Source organism: Nansenia antarctica, assembly GCF_963989245.1.
Source record: "Nansenia antarctica genome assembly, chromosome: 10".
Lineage (NCBI taxonomy): Eukaryota > Metazoa > Chordata > Actinopteri > Argentiniformes > Microstomatidae > Nansenia > Nansenia antarctica.
Genome location: NC_137680.1, coordinates 27,070,010 through 27,093,817, shown reverse-complemented (window position 1 = coordinate 27,093,817; position 23,808 = coordinate 27,070,010). Strand labels below are relative to the sequence as shown.

General features: G+C 48.3%; 1 protein-coding gene across 1 annotated transcript in view; it reads right to left on the bottom strand.

Annotated features, from left to right (window-relative positions):
- smarcc1a (SWI/SNF related BAF chromatin remodeling complex subunit C1a) overlaps nucleotides 1-23,110 on the bottom strand; it is a gene marked incomplete at its 5' end in the record, with an annotated part of 40,012 nt that extends 16,902 nt beyond the window's left edge. Inside the window, 22 exons of the mRNA XM_080540611.1 lie at nucleotides 157-212; nucleotides 1,914-2,075; nucleotides 5,080-5,338; nucleotides 6,804-6,863; nucleotides 7,075-7,185; nucleotides 7,870-8,023; nucleotides 8,609-8,722; nucleotides 11,332-11,403; nucleotides 11,778-11,899; nucleotides 12,477-12,514; nucleotides 12,774-12,833; nucleotides 13,219-13,346; nucleotides 16,962-17,080; nucleotides 17,627-17,752; nucleotides 18,297-18,372; nucleotides 18,470-18,539; nucleotides 18,930-18,999; nucleotides 19,349-19,441; nucleotides 20,128-20,209; nucleotides 20,926-21,011; nucleotides 21,306-21,425; nucleotides 22,910-23,110. Of these exons, the coding sequence (XP_080396737.1) occupies nucleotides 157-212; nucleotides 1,914-2,075; nucleotides 5,080-5,338; nucleotides 6,804-6,863; nucleotides 7,075-7,185; nucleotides 7,870-8,023; nucleotides 8,609-8,722; nucleotides 11,332-11,403; nucleotides 11,778-11,899; nucleotides 12,477-12,514; nucleotides 12,774-12,833; nucleotides 13,219-13,346; nucleotides 16,962-17,080; nucleotides 17,627-17,752; nucleotides 18,297-18,372; nucleotides 18,470-18,539; nucleotides 18,930-18,999; nucleotides 19,349-19,441; nucleotides 20,128-20,209; nucleotides 20,926-21,011; nucleotides 21,306-21,425; nucleotides 22,910-23,110 (2,379 nt within the window). The remainder of the gene's footprint in view (nucleotides 1-156; nucleotides 213-1,913; nucleotides 2,076-5,079; nucleotides 5,339-6,803; nucleotides 6,864-7,074; nucleotides 7,186-7,869; nucleotides 8,024-8,608; nucleotides 8,723-11,331; nucleotides 11,404-11,777; nucleotides 11,900-12,476; nucleotides 12,515-12,773; nucleotides 12,834-13,218; nucleotides 13,347-16,961; nucleotides 17,081-17,626; nucleotides 17,753-18,296; nucleotides 18,373-18,469; nucleotides 18,540-18,929; nucleotides 19,000-19,348; nucleotides 19,442-20,127; nucleotides 20,210-20,925; nucleotides 21,012-21,305; nucleotides 21,426-22,909) is intronic.
- Nucleotides 23,111-23,808: the final 698 nt, after the last annotated feature.

The window sequence follows — 23,808 nt, the reverse complement described above, 5'->3', positions numbered from 1 at the left end:
GAGGGAGAGAGAGAGAGGGAGGGAGAGAGAGAGACAGACAGACAGAACCCAAAAGACAATAGTTCTACGTTCCCATCTGATCTGTAGAAGGTGTCAAGGGACATCAGACAGGAAGCTCTCAGGCTGCCACAACCTTTGACCTTTGGGAAGTCTCACCTTATCGGGCTGCTGGGAGTCGGAGTCCGTGTCCATCTTCTCTGGCTCTGCCGGCTCTGCAACGACCAGAGGAGAACAGAGGAGAACAGAGGAGAACAGAGGGTTAGAGAACACAGGACAGGGGAACACACACATCACAAACTCCATCCTTACTATGAGAAGGACTTTAACGTGCATGTGTGTGTGTGTGTGTGTGTGTGTGTGTGTGTGTACAATCACACATGCCATGACAAGGACTTTAACATACACGTGTGTGTGTGTGTGTGTACGATCACACATAAAAAATAAAAATAAAATTGTGTGTGTGTGTGTAGAGGGAGTGGGTATGCCTAGAGGGCATGAGTGAGTGAGTGAGTGAGTCTACACATGTGTGCACTGAGTGAGATAGCATGTCCACGTGTACATTTATGCATGAAGTAAACATGTTAGAGTATTGACCATGTGAGTAAACATGTTAGAGTATTGACCATGTGAGTTGGTGGCGTCCTTTAACTCATGTGAGTCTGTGTATTGATGGACACATTCATTTAGCTGTAACTGCTGGTTGAGGGATTGCAATGTGTGTGTGTGTGTGTGTGTGTGTGTGTCTGTGTGTGTGTGTGTGTGTGTGGGTGTGGGTGTGTACCAGGCATTGTAGGCCATGGCACCGAGCGCTGACCCACTTTAAACCCCTCCCCCCATGGCCCCATCTGCCAGTGCTTTTCTAATCCACTGGTTACCACGGCAGCAGGGCACACACACACACACACTAAAAACGCAGCGCCTGGGACGCCTCCACACTGCCCCCCTGTGGCCGACCTGAGCACTGCACGGACAGAAGGATGCCAGGGTGAGAGGCAACTGTCTACACTCGCTGCTATGAGAACACACACGCGCACACAGACAGACAGACAGACACGTGCACACACATAGACACACAGACAGACAGACAGACAGACACGTGCACACACACAGACACACTCTTGCACGAGCACGGCTGAGAGAACAGCCTCGCCCTGCCCGTCGGCTGCAGGCTGAGTTGGCTCTCTGCTGCCCCCCTGTGACCGCAGACAGTATTGCACCTGTACAGTGTGTACTGTATGTGTACAGTTTGTGTACCGTGTGTACTGCATGTGTGTGTGTGTGTGTACTGTATGTATGTGTGTGTGTACAGTGTGTACTGTGTGTGTACGGTGTGTACTGTATGTACTGTACATGTGTGTGTGTAGTGTGTACTGTACGTGTACAGTTGTACTGTGTGTGTGTGTGTGTGTGTACAGTGTGTACTGTGTGTGTAGGTGGAGGCTGTGCGTCACTGTGTTTGCATGACTTTCTATTTTTATAACATGTGATTGTCAGAGCATCTCTCGCTTTCTGGATATGTGAATGTGGAATATGAATATTCATGTTAATGGGAGTGTCTTGTCTGGAATGACCCCATATGCGTGGCTGACACTCACATCCTCTGTGAGAGTGTGTGTGTCTGTATGTTTATGTTGTAGTGTGTATGGTTTGTGTGTGAGTAAGTTGGTATCTGTCTTCTGTGTGCAGTGTGTGTGTGTCTGTGTGCAGTGTGTGTCTCTATGTGCCTCTGTGTGTGTGTGTGTGTGTGTGTGTGTGTGTGTGTGTGTGTTTGTGTAGGTCTCTGTGTGAAGTGTGTGTCTCTGTGTCTCTATGTGCGTGTGTGTGTGTGTGTTCTTCAGTGTGTGTGTGTGTGTGTGTGTACCAGTCTTGCAGTGCGGTCCCAGGGATGTGTGTGTGTGTGTGTGTGTGTGTACCAGTCTTCTCAGGCTCCTCGGGGGCGGTGCCTGCGATGCCGCTGCTCTCCAGGCCGTAGGCGGGGTCCACCTTCCCCGTGCTGCGGGCCGCCTCCTGAACCTTCTTCACATGGGCCTCCACCAGCTCTGCTGGCACCTCCTCACGCACACGAGAGAACTCCTCTGTAGAGGGGGAGGGAGGGAGGGGGGAGAGACAGAGAGAGAGAGAGAGACAGAGAAAGAGAGTGACAAAGAGAGAAAGAGAGAGACAGAGAGAGAAAGAGAGTGACGGAGAGAAAGAGAGACAGAGAAAGAGTGACGGAGACAAAGAGAGACAGAGAAAGAGAATGACAATGAGAGAGAAAGAGACAGAGAGAGAAAGAGAGAGACAGAGACAGAGAGAGAGACAGAGAGAAAGAGAGACGGAGGGAGACAGAGAGAAAGAGAGAGACAGAGAGAAAGAGAGACAGAGAGAGACAGAGAGAGATAGAGACAGAGGGAAACACTTGTTATGAATGTCCTCACACACATTTGGTAACATTCCCTCCTCAATGTTACTAATTAATAAATTGACTGCGAAAATCACACCCGCTGCCCCCCCAAAAAATATATACACACACACATGCATGCATGCAGGCCACCATCCCACCCTGCCTGAAAACCTCAACTATCATCCCAGTCCCGAAGAAAAGCACGGTGAGCTGCCTAAACGACTACCGCCCGGTGGCACTCACACCAATCATCATGAAGTGCTTCGAGAAACTAGTCCGGGCCCACATAGTCACACGCCTGTATGGGTTTTTTAAACAGCTGCCATTTTGTTTCTCTCAACAAGTGTAAAAAAAATAAAATAATCCAATATGAAAACAAGGTTATTTAATTATGGCAAAGGAGCAGCATCTAAATATTGCACATACTGCAATCAAGTGATAATAAAAATGTCCAGTAAAAAAGAATAGGTCCTTTCTGTAAACATTGAAATAGATAAAGCAGGAAAGTATACCGTTTGCCGGCAACTCTTCAACTCGTCGTCGTAATGTATGAAGCACGGTGAGACTGAGATACGGCTCGGTCGTCCTGCCCGACAGATTGGTTGTTGTTGTTGTTGCATAGTACTCGACATTTTTCAGCTCCGTCTCAAGTATCTTCCTACATTCCGCATGTACGTTTCTGGGATGGCCGCATGATTAAAGTACGTGCGGGATGGAATCACATTATCTTTTATCCAGCGTTTGGATGAGTTTTTTAAACCCTTTTCATACGGCGTAACAGCCACAAACGACTCTAAAACTCTTGTTTGCTTAACGCTAGACTGGGCTACGGGACTTTCACTCAACTCTCTTTTTCTGACCGCACACTCGTCATAGAGCTGCCTGTTGTACTTTTTCAAGTGCTGATACAGGTTTGTGGTGTTGCCTCTGGATGTAGCGACTGTTCCACGACAGGTCGTGCACAACACCTGTTTTTGTTGCACATCAGTCGTCCTAAACCCGAAATACTTCCATACAACAGAAGTGCTGTTTTTCTTCGGGACTAAATCGTCCAACGTTGCTTCTGGTTCTGCTGAAGCCATTTATCCACCATGAATGTTGCTAGCTACCGAAACGTGGGCGTTTCACGTGCGATGTTGTTGTTGTGCGTGTGCGTTCATTGACATTGACGTTCATTGACATTGACGTTCATTGACGTTGACGTTCATTGACGTTGAATCCGACGCACTGTATGACGTATCCCAAATCGCAGGCTTCGCGATTAGCTAATCGCATCATTTCAAATCGCGATTTCGATTTAAAATCGATTAATCGTGCAGCCCTAGTCTCAACCCTCCGATTCCTGGGGGTGCACATACAGGATGACCTGTCCTGGAAGAACAACACAGCAGCCACCATCAAGAAGGCACAACAGCGGCTCTACTTCCTGAGAGTCCTCAGGAAGGAACACATCAAGCAGGAGATAATGGTGGCCTTCTACCGCGGCGCAGTGGAGAGCATCCTCACCTACTGCATCTGCAACTGGTTCTCCAGCTGCACAACCGCAGAGAGAAATGCGCTACAGAGAGTCGTGAGAACAGCCCAGAAGATCACCGGCGCCCCCCTCCCCTCTCTGGAAGAGCTGTACAACACACGCTGCCTCAGGAAGGCCTCCAAGATCTCCAGAGACCCAACCCACCCTGGGTACGAACACTTTGCCCGGCTGCCCTCGAAAAGGCGGTACAGGACCATGGCCGCAAGGACAAACAGACTGAAGCTCAGCTTCTACCCCAGGGCCATCCAGGCCCTGAACACAGCAAAGACCTAGGTTCTGGGCCCTGGACAGTCTGGACGGATTGATGGCAGCTGCTGGATTGAAAACATCAGGTGTAGTGCTGAGGCACAAATGTGTACATTTCAAGCCTGCAAACTGCGACACTTTAAATGAATGTGCAATAACACTATGTGCAATGACAACCCTAGTCGTTTTATCTGTACAGTATAGTATAGTGGATAGTGTACATAGCCTTTATTTATGTAAACTAGCTCCTTTCCCTTCTTGTTTTTTTAGTTGTTTTTTTTCTCTTTCCTAGCACCAGGGGAGCCACCCCTCCCAAATGTCGTTGTTTGGTAGCTGTACTATAGCAATGACAATAAAGACCATTCATTCATTCATTCATTCATTCATTCATACACAAAGAGACACACACACCCACACCCACACAAAGAGACGCACACAGAGACCAGGGTTCCTACAAGTTTCAACAAGTCAAATTGAATACCTTTTTAGGCCTTTTTTAGACCTCTTTGAATATAATTTTAGACCTATTCGCGGCACCATATGATAGCTTTTTGTCATCCTGCCGTAGATTCGTTCACCAATAACCTCTCCCGGGAGCGAATTGGCATTGTTTTGGTTCCAGCTTGATTCATTTCTGCGTAAATAGATGTGGTCGGACTGATTTCCGTGCAAGATCTCATTTTTAACACCAAGCACCTAATTTTTGGGCCGAATAGCATTTTAGACCTTTTTAGGCCTTATGGGTTGGCTTGTTGGACTTCTTTTTTTTTTTTTTTTGACTTAAAGGCTTTTTACGACCAGCGCAGGAACCCTGCACACAAGGACACACACACACGCACACGCACACACACACACACACACACACACACACACACACACACACACACACACACACACACCCGCCCCACCCACCCACCTAGGGCAGCCCTGGCGGCGGCGGAGGCCACGCGGGGGTCGACCACGGAGGCCAGGAAGGCCACGGTGCTCATGACGGGGTTCCCTGACTGGCTGAAGGGGACGGGTTGGTAGGCCAGCGGGCCCAGGGAGGACGCCGTGTCCTCCAGGTAGGGGTCCTCGATGGGCAGCCGCAGGAAGTGGAGGATGCACTCGTCCTGGGTGCGGGAGCCCACGTGCTCCGACACCTTGTTCCAGTCGTCCTTGTACATCTCCAGAGCCTGGGGGGGAGGGAGGGAGGGAGGAGAGGAGGGAGGTAGAGGGGGAGGGAGGGAGGGGGGGAAGGAGGGAGGGAGATAGAGGGGGGGGGGGTGTTGGTGTCAAGTGAATTTGTGCAGCAAAGCTCTCAATACAATTTCAGTTATTCAACAAGAACGTTGGGTATCACTATTTGTTGCACTTCTGGGGGGTATTCCATCAACGTCGCTAAAGAAAAATCCAGGCTTTTTATTTATTTATAAGACTTACTCACGAGACTTAAGGCAGGATGTTTTTATTTTATTTATCATGTCCTGTGTCTTTTATTGCTACTATTGTCTTTTCTTCTCTGGCACAGTGTTGAGTGTCTAGTCCCATTTCATTTCACTGCATGTTTTACTTTGTATTTCTGTGCATGTGACAAATAAAGTACCCTTGAACCCTTGAGAATAAGCCTAGATTTTCCTTTAGTGACTTTGATGGAATACTGCCCTAACTGAGCTGTTTGACAACAAAATGTCCCCATTGGGGACAATAAAGGTTTTCAATCAATCAAATACCCCCCCTGGTTAGAAACTAAACAACATTTTGTTGTCTGGTACTAATCTATGTAGAAAAAAACTATTTAGAAAAAAACTGGAGACGCGGCAATACGGTGGACATCTATTCATAGCTTTCATGTGACGTCACAGCATAGTGGAAACGCCCACCTGACGGGCAAAAGGCACTTTTTGCGGGCAAAACCCACGGGCAAAACCCACTTTTTGCGGGTTAATAACTTTGATTTCCCGTGGGTTAGGAAAGTAATTCCAACGTGTCCGGATAGAGTAGAAGACAGGGAATCCAACACTATTTGAATGGAGTCGATCCTCCACTCCTATCACCGTGGACACAGCAAGGAGCGAATTCCCGGATATAAATATTCCCTCGCCTCGCTGACAGCGGGAGTTGGGAGTTTCGTCCAGCAGCCGGTGAACGCCCGGTTGATCGAGTTTCATATTAAAAGTATATCTTCTCGGGGTGTCAGCGCGGTGGTTAAGGGCTCAAAATGACCGTATACTGATGGTGAATTTAGCAATAATAGTCTTATGTTTGTACCACCTCCATAACCGGTGTTATTCACGGGAAAAGCCGGTCAAGGAGGCACCCTTTGCAGGTCAATAACTTTGATTCTCCGGGGGTTAGGAAAATAATTCCAACGTGTCCGGATAGAGTAGAAGACAGGGAATCCAACACTATTTGAATGGTGTCAATCCTCCACTCCTATCACCGTCGTGTATCTTGATAGTTCTTCATGAGTGAGGTGGTCTAAATAGTAGGCAGCCATGTTGAGCGATGTTGCTATGATACTTTTTGCCCGTCAGGTTGGTGGTTGCTAGGGAAGAAACCACGTGACTGAAAGCTATGAATTGGTGGGTTGGCTTTCCTCTGAACCGTACAGGTCAGTGTGGAGGTTTGTGATTGGTCGATTGGCTGGCGGTGACTTACCTCCAACAGCAGCAGAGTCTCCTGCTCGGTCCACTCCCTGCCAGCACTCCCTCCTTTGCTCTGAGAGACACAGACACACACACACACACACACACACACACACGTTAACAAACGAAATTTTGAGTCTATAATGTCATAATATTTTGCACCTAGCACCTCATTATTAGACCGAATAACTGAAGTGTAAGACCTTTTTAGGCCTGATGAATCAGATTTGAGACTTTACTGCTTTTTAAGACCAGCGCGGGAACCCTGGAAGGGGGGGCGGTACCTTGGGGTTCTTCTTGGAGTAGAGGTCCGTGCGCAGGCCGAAGTTCTGCAGGTCCGTGGGCTTGTCTTTGCCCTTGTCTGGGAAGGACAACATCTGCTGGCCCGAGGGGATCTAAGGAGGGAGGGAGGGAGGGGGGTGAGGGAGGGAGGGGGGTAGAGGGGGAGGGAGGGAAGGAGGGAGAGGAGGGAGAGAGGGAGGGGAGAGGAGAGGAGGGAGGTAGTGGGAAGGAGGGAGGGAGGGAGGGAGGGAGGGGAGGGCAAACATCAATGCAAGCAATGGTATCTGGTAGAATTTAAGTTTTACTTACTAACTTCCAAGCCATTACGACAGTCAATCCCTATTGTTTGATATGATATGATAGAACTTAAGCTCTATTTACTCATTTCAAAGCTGATCTATCCCCAAAAGGAAAAAAGGGGCGGACAAATAATTTTAAAAAAAAAGGTCAAAGCATAAAAAAGGAGACCATTACGACAGTCAATCCCTTGTTTGGGACCTGCGTGAAGCTATTACAATGTTCTTGTCATGTGACGCGTCCAACCAATCTGTCTGTACACTGAAGTACCCGACCCACAGATCTCCAACCACTGATCGGTGAAAGCAACATGGCGGACGCTGCACCAGAAGCTAAGCGCCATGTTGGTTACACCTATCCAGGCAGATAACAATCACACCCGTGGACAATGACGGAGAATTAAAAACAACAACAATGGGGCTCGTGGTTGAAATGGTACCTAGCCCTTTAGACACATCACGAGCAGGGGGGTGAAATAAGGCTGCAGTTCTTGTGCTGACCTGTGGGGGGCGGTGGTGCATGGGCATGAGGCCAGAGGGGGTGTCGGCCAGCACGTTGAAGTGGGGGGTGGGCGGGGGGCCCATGGGGAGGGGCCGGCTCTCTGCGTCCACCTGGTAGTTCACCAGCCCCCACTGCTCTAGAAACGCATGGACCCTATGGAGGAGGGGGGGGGGGAGGGAGAGAGAGAGAGGGGGGGGGAGAGAGGAAGGGAGGGAGAGAGAGAGAGGGGGGGGGGGGGGGGAGAGAGAGAGAGGGGGGGGGGGAGAGAGAGGGAGAGAGGAAGGGAGGGAGAGAGAGAGAGGGGGGGGGAGAGAGGAAGGGAGGGAGAGAGAGAGAGGGGGGGGGGGGGGGAGAGAGAGAGAGGGGGGGGGGGAGAGAGAGGGAGAGAGGAAGGGAGGGAGAGAGAGAGGGGGGGAGGGAGAGAGGGAGGGAGGGGAGGGAGAGAGGGAGGGGGAGAGAGAGAGGGGGAGAGAGAGAGAGAGAGGGAGAGAGAGAGAGAGAGAGAGAGGGAGAGAGAGAGGGAGAGCGAGAGAAAGAACGAAAAAGAGAATGAGAGAAAGAAAGAAAGAAAAAAAAGAAAGAAAGAAAGAGAGAAAGAAAGAAAGATAAACAACAGTTACTATTGTTGCAGATACAAATGTGACGACTAGCGTCCAACATGGGGGGATGACTTTGTTCGGGGAATGACATTGGGACGCCACCCCACTGGAGGCGACCTTTGACCTTTGACCCCCTCACCTCATGACGGCGCACACGTCTCCCGTCAGGTTCCTGCGGCAGGACGTGGAGGTCAGGTACTCCTGAGGGTTCAGGCGGTACGTGTCGATCATGAAGTTACGGTACGCCAGGTATCTGACAGGAAGTGACATCACACAGGTCAGACACACAGTAGGACAGGTATATGACAGGAAGTGATGACTTCACACAGGTTAGACACACACATAGTGTGGAAGGGGGGTGTCATAGTGTGGAAGGGGGGTGTCATAGTGTGGAAGGGGGGTGTCATGGTGTGGAAGGGGGGTGTCATAGTGTGGAAGGGGGGGTGTCATAGTGTGGAAGGGGGGTGTCATAGTGTGGAAGGGGGGTGTCATAGTGTGGAAGGGGGGTGTCATAGTGTGGAAGGGGGGTGTCATAGTGTGGAAGGGGGGTGTGGAGGCAGGGATTAAAGCAAAAACAAAATCTCCTAACGGAAAAAAAAAAATCAGGCCAAATCGGAGCCGGTGCGGTGGCTTTCCGTGCACAAAGCGCGCGTGCGTTTTTCCGTTCTACGTTCTAATGCTTTGACTTTTCTTTCGAAAAATGTAAATACATTTCCGCGTTGTAGAAAATCAATGACACATCGCTAGTCAACTAACACAGCTTGTTTTGTGAGCCTGCTAAACAATGTACAGTAGTGTTATAGTTAACTAGGTAGCAGTCCAATCCATTTTGTTGCAGTGTTTTGGACTTGAATAGCGAGTTTGTGTTGTGATTCTCAACAACGTTGAAACGTAGTTTCGCCCTTTTCCATATTTTTGAATAATAAATGTGTGGACTGACGATGTAGCGCAGCCTAACTTATTCTAATAATTATTTAACATACTTTTATTGTGATAATTATTCCCCCCTCCTCCCAGACAAGGTCACATTATTATTGGATTGGTTGTTTGCGTGTCGGGTGAAGTTAGCTAAACATTTAACCTGCTAGCTAGCAAGAGAAACATAATGTCACTCTCCAAAGGTCTAAAGAGGAAAGTTGACGGTGAAAACAGGGCATTTAAACAGGAATGGACAGCGAACTATGCGTTCATCCTACCTGGTTTCATCAAAGCAAAGCCGTTGTGGGACTCACATTTTACGTGCTCACAATGAATGTTCCCTTCCACCTATACATGCGAGTCGTCCTTTTCATCAATGAATGTGATAAAGACGCGCTAGAGGAATCGATTGGTGCATAAAAACCTTGATAACTGCTGGATTAAAGTGACGTCCATAATAATAATAAAAAATAATAATACATTAGACTTATAGCGCTTTTCTAGACACTCAAAGACGTCCATATCACCAGATAACAAATAGTGACCGATGGGAGATGCCAGTTTTCTCATTAAGTGAGATTTAATAGCCTAATATTATTTTTTCTATTTTTAATGAATGGCTCATTGTAATTATTATCCCTAGTAAGGTAGCGTGTTTGCTCTGTCGTTTCAGGAGCATATAGGCAGCCTATGCACCACCACCCCTCGCCCTCCATGATCAAGCGGATTCAGCTTCTTTTTTTTTTTTGCGCCGATTTTGTTGTCAATGTTTTTCATCAAATTAAACTGCATTTGCTTTGTTACTGTTCACATGTGTGGTGCAGTCACATAGCCTATAAGTAAACATTAAGTTTGAATGATTTACTGAGCTGGCGTTACTTTTTTCAAACTACACACCGCATGTCGGCTATTTCAGCACCACGCACCATGTCCACCTACTTATCACTATGAGGGGTTCAGCGTCAGTGCACCCCGCTCTGTTACTGTCGCATAGTTGTAGCCAATAAAGGCCTATATGTAGGCTATTATATATCATTTATATACCTAATACCGACATCAAAATAGATTGTCTGCCTCTACAAATCATATTACACCAGGTAAAATCCGTCACAACTTGGAATAAATCCGTCGCAACTTGGAATAAATTGACGGAAATCCGTCGTAGCGACGGAGAACTTTAATCCCTGTGGAGGTGTGGAAGGGGTGTCATAGTGTGGAAGGGGGGTGTCATGGTGTGGAAGGGGGGTGTCATAGTGTGGAAGGGGGGGTGTCAGTGTGTGGAAGGGGGGGGTGTCATAGTGTGGAAGGGGGGTGTCATAGTGTGGAAGGGGGGTGTCATCGTGTGGAAGGGGGGGGTGTCATAGTGTGGAAGGGGGGTGTCATAGTGTGGAAGGGGGGTGTCAGTGTGTGGAAGGGGGGTGTCATAGTGTGGAAGGGGGGTGTGGAGGTGTGGAAGGGGGGTGTCATAGTGTGGAAGGGGGGTGTCATCGTGTGGAAGGGGGGTGTCATAGTGTGGAAGGGGGGTGTCATAGTGTGGAAGGGGGGTGTCATAGTGTGGAAGGGGGGTGTCATAGTGTGAAAGGAGGGTGTCATAGTGTGGAAGGGGGGTGTCATAGTGTGGAAGGGGGGTGTCATAGTGTGGAAGGGGGGTGTCATAGTGTGGAAGGGGGGGGTGGAGGTGTGGAAGGGGGGTGTCATAGTGTGGAAGGGGGGTGTCATAGTGTGGAAGGGGGGTGTCATAGTGTGGAAGGGGGGTGTCATAGTGTGGAAGGGGGGTGTCATAGTGTGGAAGGGGGGTGTCATAGTGTGGAAGGGGGGTGTCATGGTGTGGAAGGGGGGTGTCATGGTGTGGAGGTGTGGAAGGGGGGTTGTCATGGTGAAGGGGGGTTGTCATGGTGAAGGTGGGTTGTCATGGTGAAGGGGGGGTTGTCATGGTGAACTCACATCTCTGGAGACTTTGACTTGTTCTTCCCGTTGAAGAACTCGGGCAGCGCCCTCCTCTCTATCTCATGGATGCTGGAAGACAGAGAGGTAAAGAACGGTCACACACACACACGCAGGGACACACACACACAGGGACACACACTCCAATAAACACAGGGAAAACAGCATATGCACACACACACGCAGAGAGGGAGAGAGGGAGAGAGACAGAGAGAGAGAGAGAGAGAGAGGAAGAGAGAGAGAGAGAGAGATAGAAAGAGAGACAGAGAGAGAGACACTCCAATAAACACAGGGGAGAGGGGAGAGAGACACAGACACACACACACACACACACACACACACAGAGACAGACACACACATACAGACACACACACAGACAGACACACACACACACACACACAGACAGACACACACACACACACACACACACACACCCTCCCTCTCACCAGTTGTAGTCGAACCAGGCGGCGTAGCTGGGGATGATGATGTGGTGGGTCTGCTCCGTCACGTTGTCCTCGCTGGAGTCGATGAGGCGGTTCACCTCCGCCTTGCCCTGCTCCTCATCCTCCTGCAGGGGGAGACAGAGAGGTGCTCCGTCAGCGCTCTGGTGGGGGGGGGTGCACGCACACCTGGGCTATTAATAGTCTGGTGCTACTTCTGTCTCATCTCTCTAAGTAACCGCTGATCCAGGGTAAGGGCGTGTTAATGTTAATCCCACCTGGTTACGGCCCTGGTTACGATTTGGGGGACAGGGGCTCTGATCCTAGATCTGTGGTGTTTTTAGGCCATTTTTTGCCTCTACTGCTGATGCAAGCTTTGAATTAGGTAACGGTTCCAGACCACATTTTAGGCCTTTCATTAGATAGATAGCTAGAAAGCTAGCTAGCTATCTAGATATACTTTATTGATCCCTGATGGGGAAATTCAGGCGTTACAGCAGGCAACCTGAAATACCGTAACAGTTGATTTAACATCCTCCAGCCTGACTCTGATCACCCTGCTACCCTGGAGCCAGCCAGTCTCCTTGTGGCAGGCTACTACATATGTAGGGGTTTATAGTGCAGGTTTATGTAGGGGTTTATAGGACAGGTGTATGTAGGGGGTTATAGGACACAGAGGAAAGGCTGTAGAGAACAGGACGTTACCTTGCCTCCCGAGTTCACAGAGTCGTCCTCCAGTTCATCTGAAACATGAGAGGAGGAGGAGAGAGAGAGGAGAGGATAAGGAGAGAGGTGGAGAGAGAGAGAGAGGAGGAGAGAGGAGAGAACTCATGAGACGTCTATCCATCACTTGATCCTATGCATGTATGTGACTTGCAATGTTAATAATACGATTCAAATTATTAAGATTCACAAACTGTTAATGCTCTGAATAAAGATGGACAGATTTTCGCACCTCACACACACACACACACACACACACACACACACACACACACTTACCCAAATCAGCCACAGCTCCACCTTTCACAGGGGTGTTGTCACTGTCTTTCTTGGGATTAACTGCGGAACAGAAAAACAGCAAAGGATGAAGAATTACAGAACAGAACAAAGAGAGGGGGGAAGAAAAGAGGAAAACATTTGACAGCATTGGCTTGCCTGGGGGGACAGAACTGCAATGGCAAGCTTTTTTTTTTTTTGCAACAACGGAAATAGAAGCTGTGGGTCGTGAAGGAGGGGAGGGGAGGTGGGGGGAGAGGGAGGGGAGGTGGGGGGAGGAGAGGTGGGGGGAGGAGAGGGGAGAGGAAGTGGGCCATTGCTGCTGGGACCTGGTCCATTAAGCCCGTTTCTACTCTGCTGAGAGTTGGGTTCTCACAGAGCTGAGCTCCATCAGCCTAGCTAGCACTCTGCTCTACTCTGAGGGGAGGGGAGGAGTGTCTCTCCTCACCGTTTTTGGGCAGGGTGACCTCCTCCAGGCCAGGCACGGGCGAGGGGTCCTCCATGTCCTTGGTCAGGTCCTCCTCCGCGTCCTCCTCCTCGCGGTGGCCACGCCTCTTCCAGTGGGGCCCCGGGTTCCTGTGGGGGAGGAGACAGGTCAAGGGTCAGGGGTTAGGGGTCAGGTCAGGGGTCAAATGAGGAGAGCCAAGGCAGGACAATGCAGTTCAGGGGATGTGGGGGTGAGGATGTGATGATACGACGTGTTCAGTCTGTTTCACAGTTTGGATAAGAGATTTCCGTTTTCACATGAACGGGAACAGAAGCCATGTTAGCTATGAGGCTCTCCTTCATTTGAGGCCCTGACTAAAATGTGTCTTTCCACAGGAATATATGGTATTCTACTGTAAATCAGTTATTCTCTCTCATATATATGAATGATATGTTAAGAGAATCTCTCTCTTATATATAAAAAAACTGAAACACCCTCAGACCTCCCATCCTACATACATACATAAAAATACACACATACACACGTGTGTGTGTGTCTGTGTGTATGCGTATGTGTGCCTGTCTGTGTGCCGGTCTGCGTGCCGGTCTGCGTGCCGGTCTGCGTGCCGGTCTGCGTGCCGGTCTGCGTGTCTGTCTGCGTGTCTGTCTGCGTGTCTGTCTGCGTGTCTGTCTGCGTGTCTGTCTGCGTGTCTGTCTGTGTATGTGCGTATGTGTGCCTGTCTGTCTCTGTCTGTCTGTCTGTGTGTCTGTCTGTCTGTCTGTGTATGTGTTAGGGGTGGGCATCAATGATCGACGATCGATAATTGATCGATCACAAAATATTTTGCTCGATAATCGTTAATAAATTGTATTTTTTTATTTTTTATAATAATAATAATAATGGAAATTAGTTTGTCCACGTTATGTGTAATTAAATACATTTTTAATTTTATAATTATGTGTGAGAAATGAACTTTGCATTTGCCTTCGCATTGAATTTCGCAACGCAGTACGGCATGATGCAACAAGTTCCCGTACGTTAGTGTAACCTCCAGTAATAGGCTAGGTGCACGATCTCCACTACTTCCTGAAAGGCACCTTGCATGTTTAATTGATTAATCAGCTGTGCGGTAAACTGTTGGAACACACACTGCTTGGAAAATGGCGAAGCGAGCGAAACATAGCATGGTGTGGGAGCATTTTGATCTGAAAGGCGACCTCATTCATTGCAAACACTGCGCAGTGACCTATAAATACGACGACGACCCAGATGAAATACCACCTGCAAACCGTACACCAGACCCTGATTGCTCCTTCGCTACCTTCTCAGCCCTCCATCATGTCTCATCTTATACGCGGGAGGTGTGATGCACAACGAGAAGAGAAAATAACGATGGCCATCTGCAAATTAATTGAAACAGATATTCTGCCGCTCAGTTTTGTCGAGGGTAGAGGATTTTGTGCGCTGATGCAAATAGTCGAGCCAGCATATCCTGTTCCATCGCGACGTTCCATAACCAGGCGCATCGAAATGCGCTACCAGGAGTCGAAGCAGCACCTGCTAAATAAGCTAGCACTAGCTAGCGACATGGTTGCCGTAACTACCGATTGCTGGACGGCACTCAATACAGAGAGTTACATAACAATCACTGCTCACTTCATCGGAGAAGACTGGCAAATTGGCTCAGCCGTCCTGGTCACTGAAAGTCTGCCCAGTTGCCACACAGCTGACGTCGTAGCTGAGAAGCTAAATTACTCTGTAGCCCAGTGGAACATCGAAGGCCGCGTTATTGCATGCGTCCACGACAACGCAGCAAATATAGTTGCTGCCAACAGACCCGGCCGAGTCAACTGGATTTCCATAGCATGCTTCGCCCACACCCTCCAGCTAGCAATACATGATGGTTTTGCACTGTACTTGTATCATGTCATCTCTGCCGCTGCCAAACTCGTGAGCCACTTCAACCACAGTACTGTGGCGACCAAAGCGCTCCAGAAGAAACAGGAGCAGATGGGCCTTCCAGCACATAAGCTTATACAATCGTGTAAAACCCGATGGAACAGCGTATGCGACATGTTCGACCGTCTCAAGGAGCAGCGATGGGCTGTTGCAACTGTCCTGTCAGATCGCACGGTGACCAAGCTACAGGACGGCAGGGTCCTGGAGCTGAAGGATGAGTATTGGCAACTGATGGAGGAAACGCAGCCCGTGCTGAAGGCCCTGAAGACTGCAACCACGGTCATGTCTGGCGAGAAGGAGGTCTCCATTTCCAACACGTATCCAGTCACTTACAGGTATTAAATATATTTTTATCTCCCTTCCTAATTTTGTAACTTAGGCTACTACTATGTAACTTGTATCTAGTTTTATATAAAGCATTTATTTGAATTACCTTGTGTATGAAATGCTTTAAAAACAAACAGTATTTTGCCTCTTTAAAAACAAACATGTCTTGCCTAATGTTACAGCCTCCTCAACACCCATCTCCTGCGTAATGAAAATGACGGGGCCAGATGCGCTGAATTCAAGGCCAAAGTGCGGTCTTCCCTCAGCCACCGAATGAAGGTATGTGTTAGGTAGGGTTAAAAATTGTAGGCCTTTTCCTGAATCAGTACAGCGTTGCCATTTTTTTCTAATTTGCCAATTGATTATTCTTTTTCATTATTTATTCAGGTCGAATCTGAGGAGTTGGTGTCATCCGCACCCATCATCTCATCAATGTTGGATCCACGTCATAAACACCTGCCCTTTCTTACGGATGCACAGAGAGAGGCCGCAAAGAACAAACTGCTCGAACTTGGACAGTCAGTGGAGATGGAAGGCCCTATCCCACTGGCTGGAGGAGATGAGGCCATGTCTATCGCCCGACTCTGAGGAGGACGAAGGAGCCCCAGCAGGAGCACCTGCTCCGGTCAGCGCCATGGCACAGCTCCCCCGGGAGCAATACGCAGCAGGCGCTGCTGCTGACATCCCCATCGAAACCGAAGTTTGCACCTTTCTGAGGGAGCCTTCTGCGGGCCTGAACTGCGACCCAACTGACTGGTGGAAATTAAACGAAAGAAGGTTTCCTCGGTTGGCCAAATTAGCGCGGACCTACCTCTGCATCCCCGCAACCTCGGTGCCCTCGGAGCGAGTGTTTTCTGCGGCTGGCCTAACTGTCACCAGATTGCGTTCGTCTCTCACCCCTGAACATGTTAACATGATCATCTTTTTGAACAAGAACCAGTAGGCCTGCCGCCTACAGTCTCTCGCTGGAGTTTAAATTTAAGTTAAGCTGGACGCTCTTAAGGACACTAACGTTTTCAGTCATCCTCCTATTTGTGAGTAACTGTTTTTTTACTGCTCCTATGGTGAGTTACTTATTTTCTATATTTTTATTTATAATGTAAAATGTGTTTTTAAGTTAAACAATTTAGGCTACTCACTGCCTTGTTTAAGAGGATTGTTATCTGACTGTAGTGACTAGTTTGAATGTGAATGAATGAATGTGTGCAATAGCAACACAAATAAAGTTTTTCCCCAAGGAAAACATGCTTGTTATTTCTGCCCTAGTTTTTTTTTTTTTTTATGAAAAAAAAAGCTTATCGATTAATCGATAATTGATCGTTAATTCTTGCGATTATCGAAAAATAATTTTTTATTGTTTGCCCAGCCCTAGTATGTGTGTCTGTCTGTCTGTGTCTGTGTATGTGTGTCTGTGTGTGAGGAGTCTGTGTGTGTCTGTCTGTGTGTGTCTGTCTGTGTGTGTGCTGGGCCACTCTTACCCCTTCTTCCCTCCTTTCTTGCGGGACTCTGCGGGGGTGGTGGGGGGGGAGGGGGAGCGCCTCCTCTTCTTGCCGGCAGCGTTGGCCTTGCGCTCCTTACGATCGGGTGTACGGGAAGACTGATCAGAACCACGCGGGGGGGGGGGTGGAGGATGAGAGAAAGAGCGAGAGAATGAGAGGATGGAACGGTCTCACACACAGAGGGGAGTGCGGGGAAGGAGGAGGAGGAGGGGGTGGGGGGGGGGGGAGGAGAAGAGGATGCGGTGGTGAGGAGAGGAGGGGGGGAGAGAGAGAGCGAGGAAAAGTTGGAAGGGATGGGTGGCAGATAGACAGAGAGAGAGAGAGGCGTACAAGACCAAGACATGTCTGATAGTGCAGATAGACAGGCAGACAGACAAACAGACAGACCGACAGGCAGGCAGACACACACACACACACACACACACACACACAGAGACAGACAGACAGGGGGTCAGACAGACAGACAGACAGACGGTCAGACAGACAGAGAGACAGACAGGGGGTCAGACAGACAGACAGGGGGTCAGACAGACAGACAGGGGGTCAGACAGACAGACACACAGACAGGGGGTCAGACGGACAGACAGACAGACGGTCAGACAGACAGACAGGGGGTCAGACAGACAGGCAGGGGGTCAGCCTACCTCCTCCTCCCGGGGGAAGATCCTCTGGCGGAAGCTCACGGTCTTCTTGTTCTCGTCCACCTCGTAGTCTTCCTCGTTCATCCACTCGTTGAAGGCGTCCATGTCCAGGACCCACTTAGCGTGCACCTGAGAGAGAAGGGGGGAGGGGGAGAAGAAGAGGAAAAGGATGAGAGGATGTCATTATGCTCAACAGGGAGAAGTGACTGGAGATATATCCAGGTTCAGGGATTAACCAGCTAGACGCAGACCTGGGCAATTATTTTTTTCCCAGGGGGCGAAATGAGCAACTGAAAATATTTGTGAGAATAAATGGGCTTCAAAATAAAAGCAATGCGGTTTTAGTCCACCCATAAGATAATTAGACAATTATTTAAAATATATTTAAAAAAAATAAAATAAAATTTATTATCATGCGATCTTTCGTGGGCCAGCCAGAATCAGAATCGTTGTACGGCCCGCAACGAACTAATATTTTCAGTTGCTCATTTCGCCCCCTGGGAAAAAAATAATTGCCCACCCCTGCTAGAGAGAGAGATGGAGGGAGGGGAGGGAGAGAGTGTGAGAGGGGGAGGGAGAGAGTGTGAGAGGGGGAGGGAGGGAGAGTGTGAGAGGGGGAGAGAGTGAGAGAGAGAGAGGGAAGGGGGAGGGGGGAGGGAGGGATTCTCCTGACCTTCCAGGGCTTCTCAGAGGTAGGAGGGTCCTCCACGTCTCCGTCCACGTCGCTGGTGGACACCCAGGTGTCATAGCTGGCCGTGCAGGGGACAGAGGTCAAAGGTCAATAACCGCTCACACATCAGATGAAAAAAATAATAAGTATCCAGGAGGAGAGAGGAGCTCACTCACCTGTCTGGGTACATCCCCCAGTGAACCAGCACCTGCTTGTCCTTACGCATGACCGGACGCAGCCACTCATCTGCAGACACACACACACACACACACACAGGCAGCCACACACACACACAGGCAGCCACACATACACACACACACAGCCACCCACACGCAACCACAGGCAGCCACACACACACAGGCAGCCACACACACACACACACATACAACCAGCCACCCACACGCACACGCAACCACACACACACACACGCAACCACAAACACAAACACACACAACCACAAACACACACAGGCAGCCACAAACACCCACACCCACACACGTATTAGCAATGTATACATTCCATAGTTAAACACATACCCAAGGTTAAAGCCAAACACAGAGAATTGGCTTTGTTCAAACTTGACTGAATTCTAAATACAGCGGAGAGGAGCTCTGAAATGTCTTCCACTCGGCTCACCATCTTCCTGCTGAGACGGGGAGGGGTAGATGTGGTGGGTAGCCTTGGACTTGTCCTCCGTGATGGAGCCCTACAGGGGGGGGCAATAAAGGAGGGGGGGTGTCATCAACTCACCAACTGCCACAGAATTCCGGTGTTTTATGTGGTATTCTACCTAGCAACAACACTTTGATTGGCTATAAAACAAAGCATCATCATTCATGCATTTTTTTTTTGGGGGGGGGGCGAATAAAGTCACACCCAACCACTCTTGGTGGTTGACCAATTCGGGGGGGGGGGGGCGACTTTATTCACCCTCGGCACTAAATGACAGTTAACAGTTAACAGTTCACCATTCCATCTCTTCCATGCGTTTATCTGAACGACGAGTGACCAAATCATACCATTGGTTGGTGACTCTTGCCTGGGCGGGCCTTTACCTGGTGTCTCTTGATGATGTCTTTCAGCTTATTGGCCTGCTTCTGCTCAATGTCAGAGGACAGGAAGACGATTGGGCGAGTCAGGCAGTTGTTCTGAAAAGAACGAGAAAGAGACACGTTTAACGTAGGACGGTCGCCATGAGAGGAGGAGTCCAGGCTGTTGATGCGTGTCGCGCATGCTGGTCACGATGAATACATGCCGCCATGCATCAGGGCTCTCCTCTGGATGTGGCGCTGGAATGCGTTATCAAAACCCACCGTACCCCCATCAGGCTTTCGATTTCCCTTTTAACAACGATCTTGTTGGTGATCAAAGATAGCTATCTATCCATCGTTATTAAATAGCTACAGTACCAATCAAAACGTTTGGACACACTTCCCCAATTCTCAATTGAATTGGAAAGTGTGTCCAAACTTTTGGCTGGTCGTGTGGTTTAATTTGCAGTTGTAATGTTTACTTTGTGGTGCCGCCAAGTTCACATCGTGGCAACACAGCGCCGCTCTTACATTCTTTTGGGAGAACCCTGTGTATCAGTCAGCTTTCAATTATTTTTGCTTATATATTGTTGTGTTTTTCCTATGCACCAACCTCACCATGGGGGGTATTCCATCAACATCGCAGTCTCTCAGTTTTGTTTGTTATCAAAATAAGCCTAGATGTTCCTTTAGCGACGTTGATGGAATACCCCCCCCTCCTCCCCAAGTCGATTTCCTGTGCAAACAAACTTTAAAAAAATAGAAAATAACTATTGTGATCCTCCGTCGGTGGCGGGCCGTACCTGAACGAGGGTCTTCTCTACGTTCAAGAACATCTCCACGTTGCGGTCCATTCTGGAGGGGTTCTGCAGGTCAAACCTCCGCCTGCAGACAGATGGGGGTGTGTGAGAGCAACGACCTGAGGCTCGGTTTGTTTACCTGTTCTAATCTGGATCTTCTGTCGCAAAGTGAAGACCCATCTCTTCAGGCTACACCTTAACTGTCCCTCCTTAGACCTCTCTGTAGTCTAATAATATATAGATATTATATTATATATCTTAATTCCTTCTTCTAGCATTGTGAATGCCAATGGCCCCCGGTCCTAGCATAGATTACTTTCTCATGCTATAACTGATGGATAGATGATTCACTTATTTAGACAAATATAAAAGTTGAAAGTCGCTTTGGATAAAGGCGTCTGCTAAGTGTAAAAAATGTAAATGCATATCAGAGATTCCGAGAGGAATCACCCCGTCAAAGATGTCAACCTTTCACACCCCATTTCAACAGCAGTAATTACTCTCACTTATACCCATTGCACCGCCTGCAAACACGCACTTTCATACCCATTGATTGTTGAAGAATATTACCTATCGATGACTCGTGAACTTTATATAACTTGTCTAACTATAATATAAAGCTGTTTTACTCCAATGTTTACAGACAAGAAAGTAAACATAACACTGTATAGCTTCAAAATATGTTTAAAACGCCCATGTTTATGACATCACATTGTTCCTTACATCAAGAGTTGTCTATACATTTAAGAGTGGCGACATTTCTGTCACAGATTGTGGCTTCGAGGCAAGCGTCCCACTCACCAGCCCTGCTCGCTCTTGAACTTGTAGGAAGAGCCCAGGATGTGACACAGAGCGCCCCCTGCCTTGAAGTCCAGGAAGCTCTTGGCCTGACGGAGGCAGAAAAGGGAGGGAAGGTCACGGATGCTCACACAAGCCCGCTCAGTCAGAGAGTCTCCATGCCGTGTGTGGGGGGGGGGGGCTGTCTTTCCTCTCATATCATTAGGGAGGAACCATCCATCACCACACACACTGTCTGAAAATATTACTGACAGTGGCTTTAAAAGGGTAGGCTACAGGATGTAAGAATTGCACTTGGTTGCCTTCTACGGCCACAATGACATTCTATGGAGGGTGTAGGCCAACTTACTGGTACATTCTATGGAGGGTGTAGGCCTACTTACTGGTAGCTTGGTGAGGGCTGGGTTGTTGACCCTCCGTCCAAACGCATCTTCCTGGAACTGAAGCAGCTGCACCACCAGACCTGCCAGGGACTTACTGGAGGGGGAGTCTGTCTGGACATACTGAGACACCAAGAGGACAATGTTAGTGAGGGACGGACACACACACACACACACACACACACACAGTGAGAGAATACATGTTTCCTACTCTAAGCCACACACACAGACACACACTTCGCTGCAGCACCATTATTTTGATCTTATAAAACACAAGGAGTCAGCAACATCCACAGACGACCTTGCACACACAGTTATATTTACATCCAACAAGAGAATTTCAACTTCAACATTCAAATAGACACAATGCACAATTACATAAACCTACATAACATGGAACCAGCACACATGTGACATCACTGAAAGACTTGTTCAAGCAACACTAGGGATTAGCAATACTTTCTTGTGCAGTGAGTGAGGCCTTAAAAAGGTAGTCGCTGAAACTGAATAAAATACATTTCATTTGTGCTGTAACTGCTCGTAGTGTTAAGACCAGCATGTGCTGAAGCTTTTGACGCGCTCACGTCGAACATGTGGAGCATGAACAACAACAATAATCATAAACAGAGCATGCTGCCGTCACTCCTGCACTCTGTGTGTGTGTGTGTGTGTGTGTGTGTGTGTGTGTGTGTGTGTGTGTGTGACACTGACACTTCTCATCAGTAGCAACTTGCAAAACTGTACAACAATCTCTAGTCGTTGCATGGGGGACTTCGCATCACAGAAATCAGAGATCAAAATATGAATTGATCTGCACACACAGTTGACTACATGCCCCATGCTTAGCTATACTACCCAGAGTCCCGTGACTGGCCTTGCTGGATCAACTGGGGCGAGCTAGCTAGCTAGTTAGCTTGTTTGCATTGTGACAAACGACTTGTATCCAGACATACCCTAGTTGTGTGTGTGTGTGTGTGTGTGTGTGTGTGTGTGTGTGTGTGTGTGTGTGTGTGTGTGTGTGTGTGTAGATGTGACAACCCCAGTCACACCAACTTCAGAACATTAAGCAGGGCTAAACTCGTCAACGCTCCGACCTCAGTTAGCTAAGCTAAACGACCGTTGTTTCTCTAACTGTAAATAACGAGTAGAGATCAGGGCTGCATTCGTCAACTCGACCCGAGAGCGCCGGAGCGCACACTGGGTTCGACGTCATAAAGGGACCGCGTAACTTGATTGGACAAGAGGCGTTCCATGAGTGCCGATCAGACTTCCAGAGCGTGTTTACGAACGCACCACCCCACAGCTATCTTAGCTGGTTAGCCGGCTGATAACGTGAAGCTAACTGAAGTCGCTCATAAAACAAGCCCTCCCTCCCCCTCCCTCTCTCTCTCTGGCTAACTTACCCACGAACGACTTGTTCGTGATGTTTCTACATGGAGAACGCATCCATCGGTAAATGACTGACTGAGCTAAGCTAAGCTAGCCCTCACTTCCATTGTGTCCTGACGCGGGGCCTTATGCTTGTTATGGACGTCAGTGGAGCTAAGCTAAGCTAGCTTACCTTGTTATGGACGTCAGTGGAGCTAAGCTAGGCTAAGCTAGCTTACCTTCTTGTAGTGCTTCCCGATCCACAGGCGCACCGCCTCCAGCAGAGAGACCGTCTCTGCGCTCTCCCAGTACTTGGAGGACGGGCCTCCGTCTTTCTTGCGGCCCACCACGGTGCCACCGGCTCCTCCCGCCGGGCCGGCCGCTGCTGCTGGGCCCCCTGAGCCCGTCGCTCCCCCCGCTGCCGTTGCCACTGTCGCCATTGTTTCTTGTCTCTCTCTCTCTCTCTCTCTCCCAGCGCGTCACTAACCATGCAAGTTTTTCGAAATAAAACTGCGCATGCGCAGATTCGCACTCCTGTGAGCGTCCAAGAAGAAACCGGAAGTTGAAACTTAGAGGTTTTGTTTACAAATAATAATAACCTTTATTTGTATAGCATTTTTCCTGCAAACGTTGCAGCTCAAAGTGCTTTAACCTATCCACAAAAATAATAATAGAACAATAGTCATAAATAAAACACACAATAGCAATAATTACATGATAAAACAAGAATAAACCATACAATCCAAGGGGCACAGAAAAAGATAACTAAATAACTAAATAGTATAAGAATTACTATAAGATTTAATTTAATTTATTTAAAAGTAAATACATATACAAATATGTACAATATATACAAATATATAGATTCATCAACTAACATTAAAATATACATTTAGAAAATAATAGTAATTTAAAAGCAATCATTAAAATAATTAATAATATTTAAATATACATTTATGAATTTAAAATAATCTCCCTGCAGATCATGAGTGCAGGGTTATGTATTTTAGCAGTTCAGTTTGGTCAAAGACCTCTCTAGTTTGGTATGGTGTTTTGGGGTGATGTTGTTTGTTGTTTGTAGTTTTAGGTCTGTTCTATTTGTATGCTGTTCTTTTCTGTAGAGTTGGTGGCGGTAATG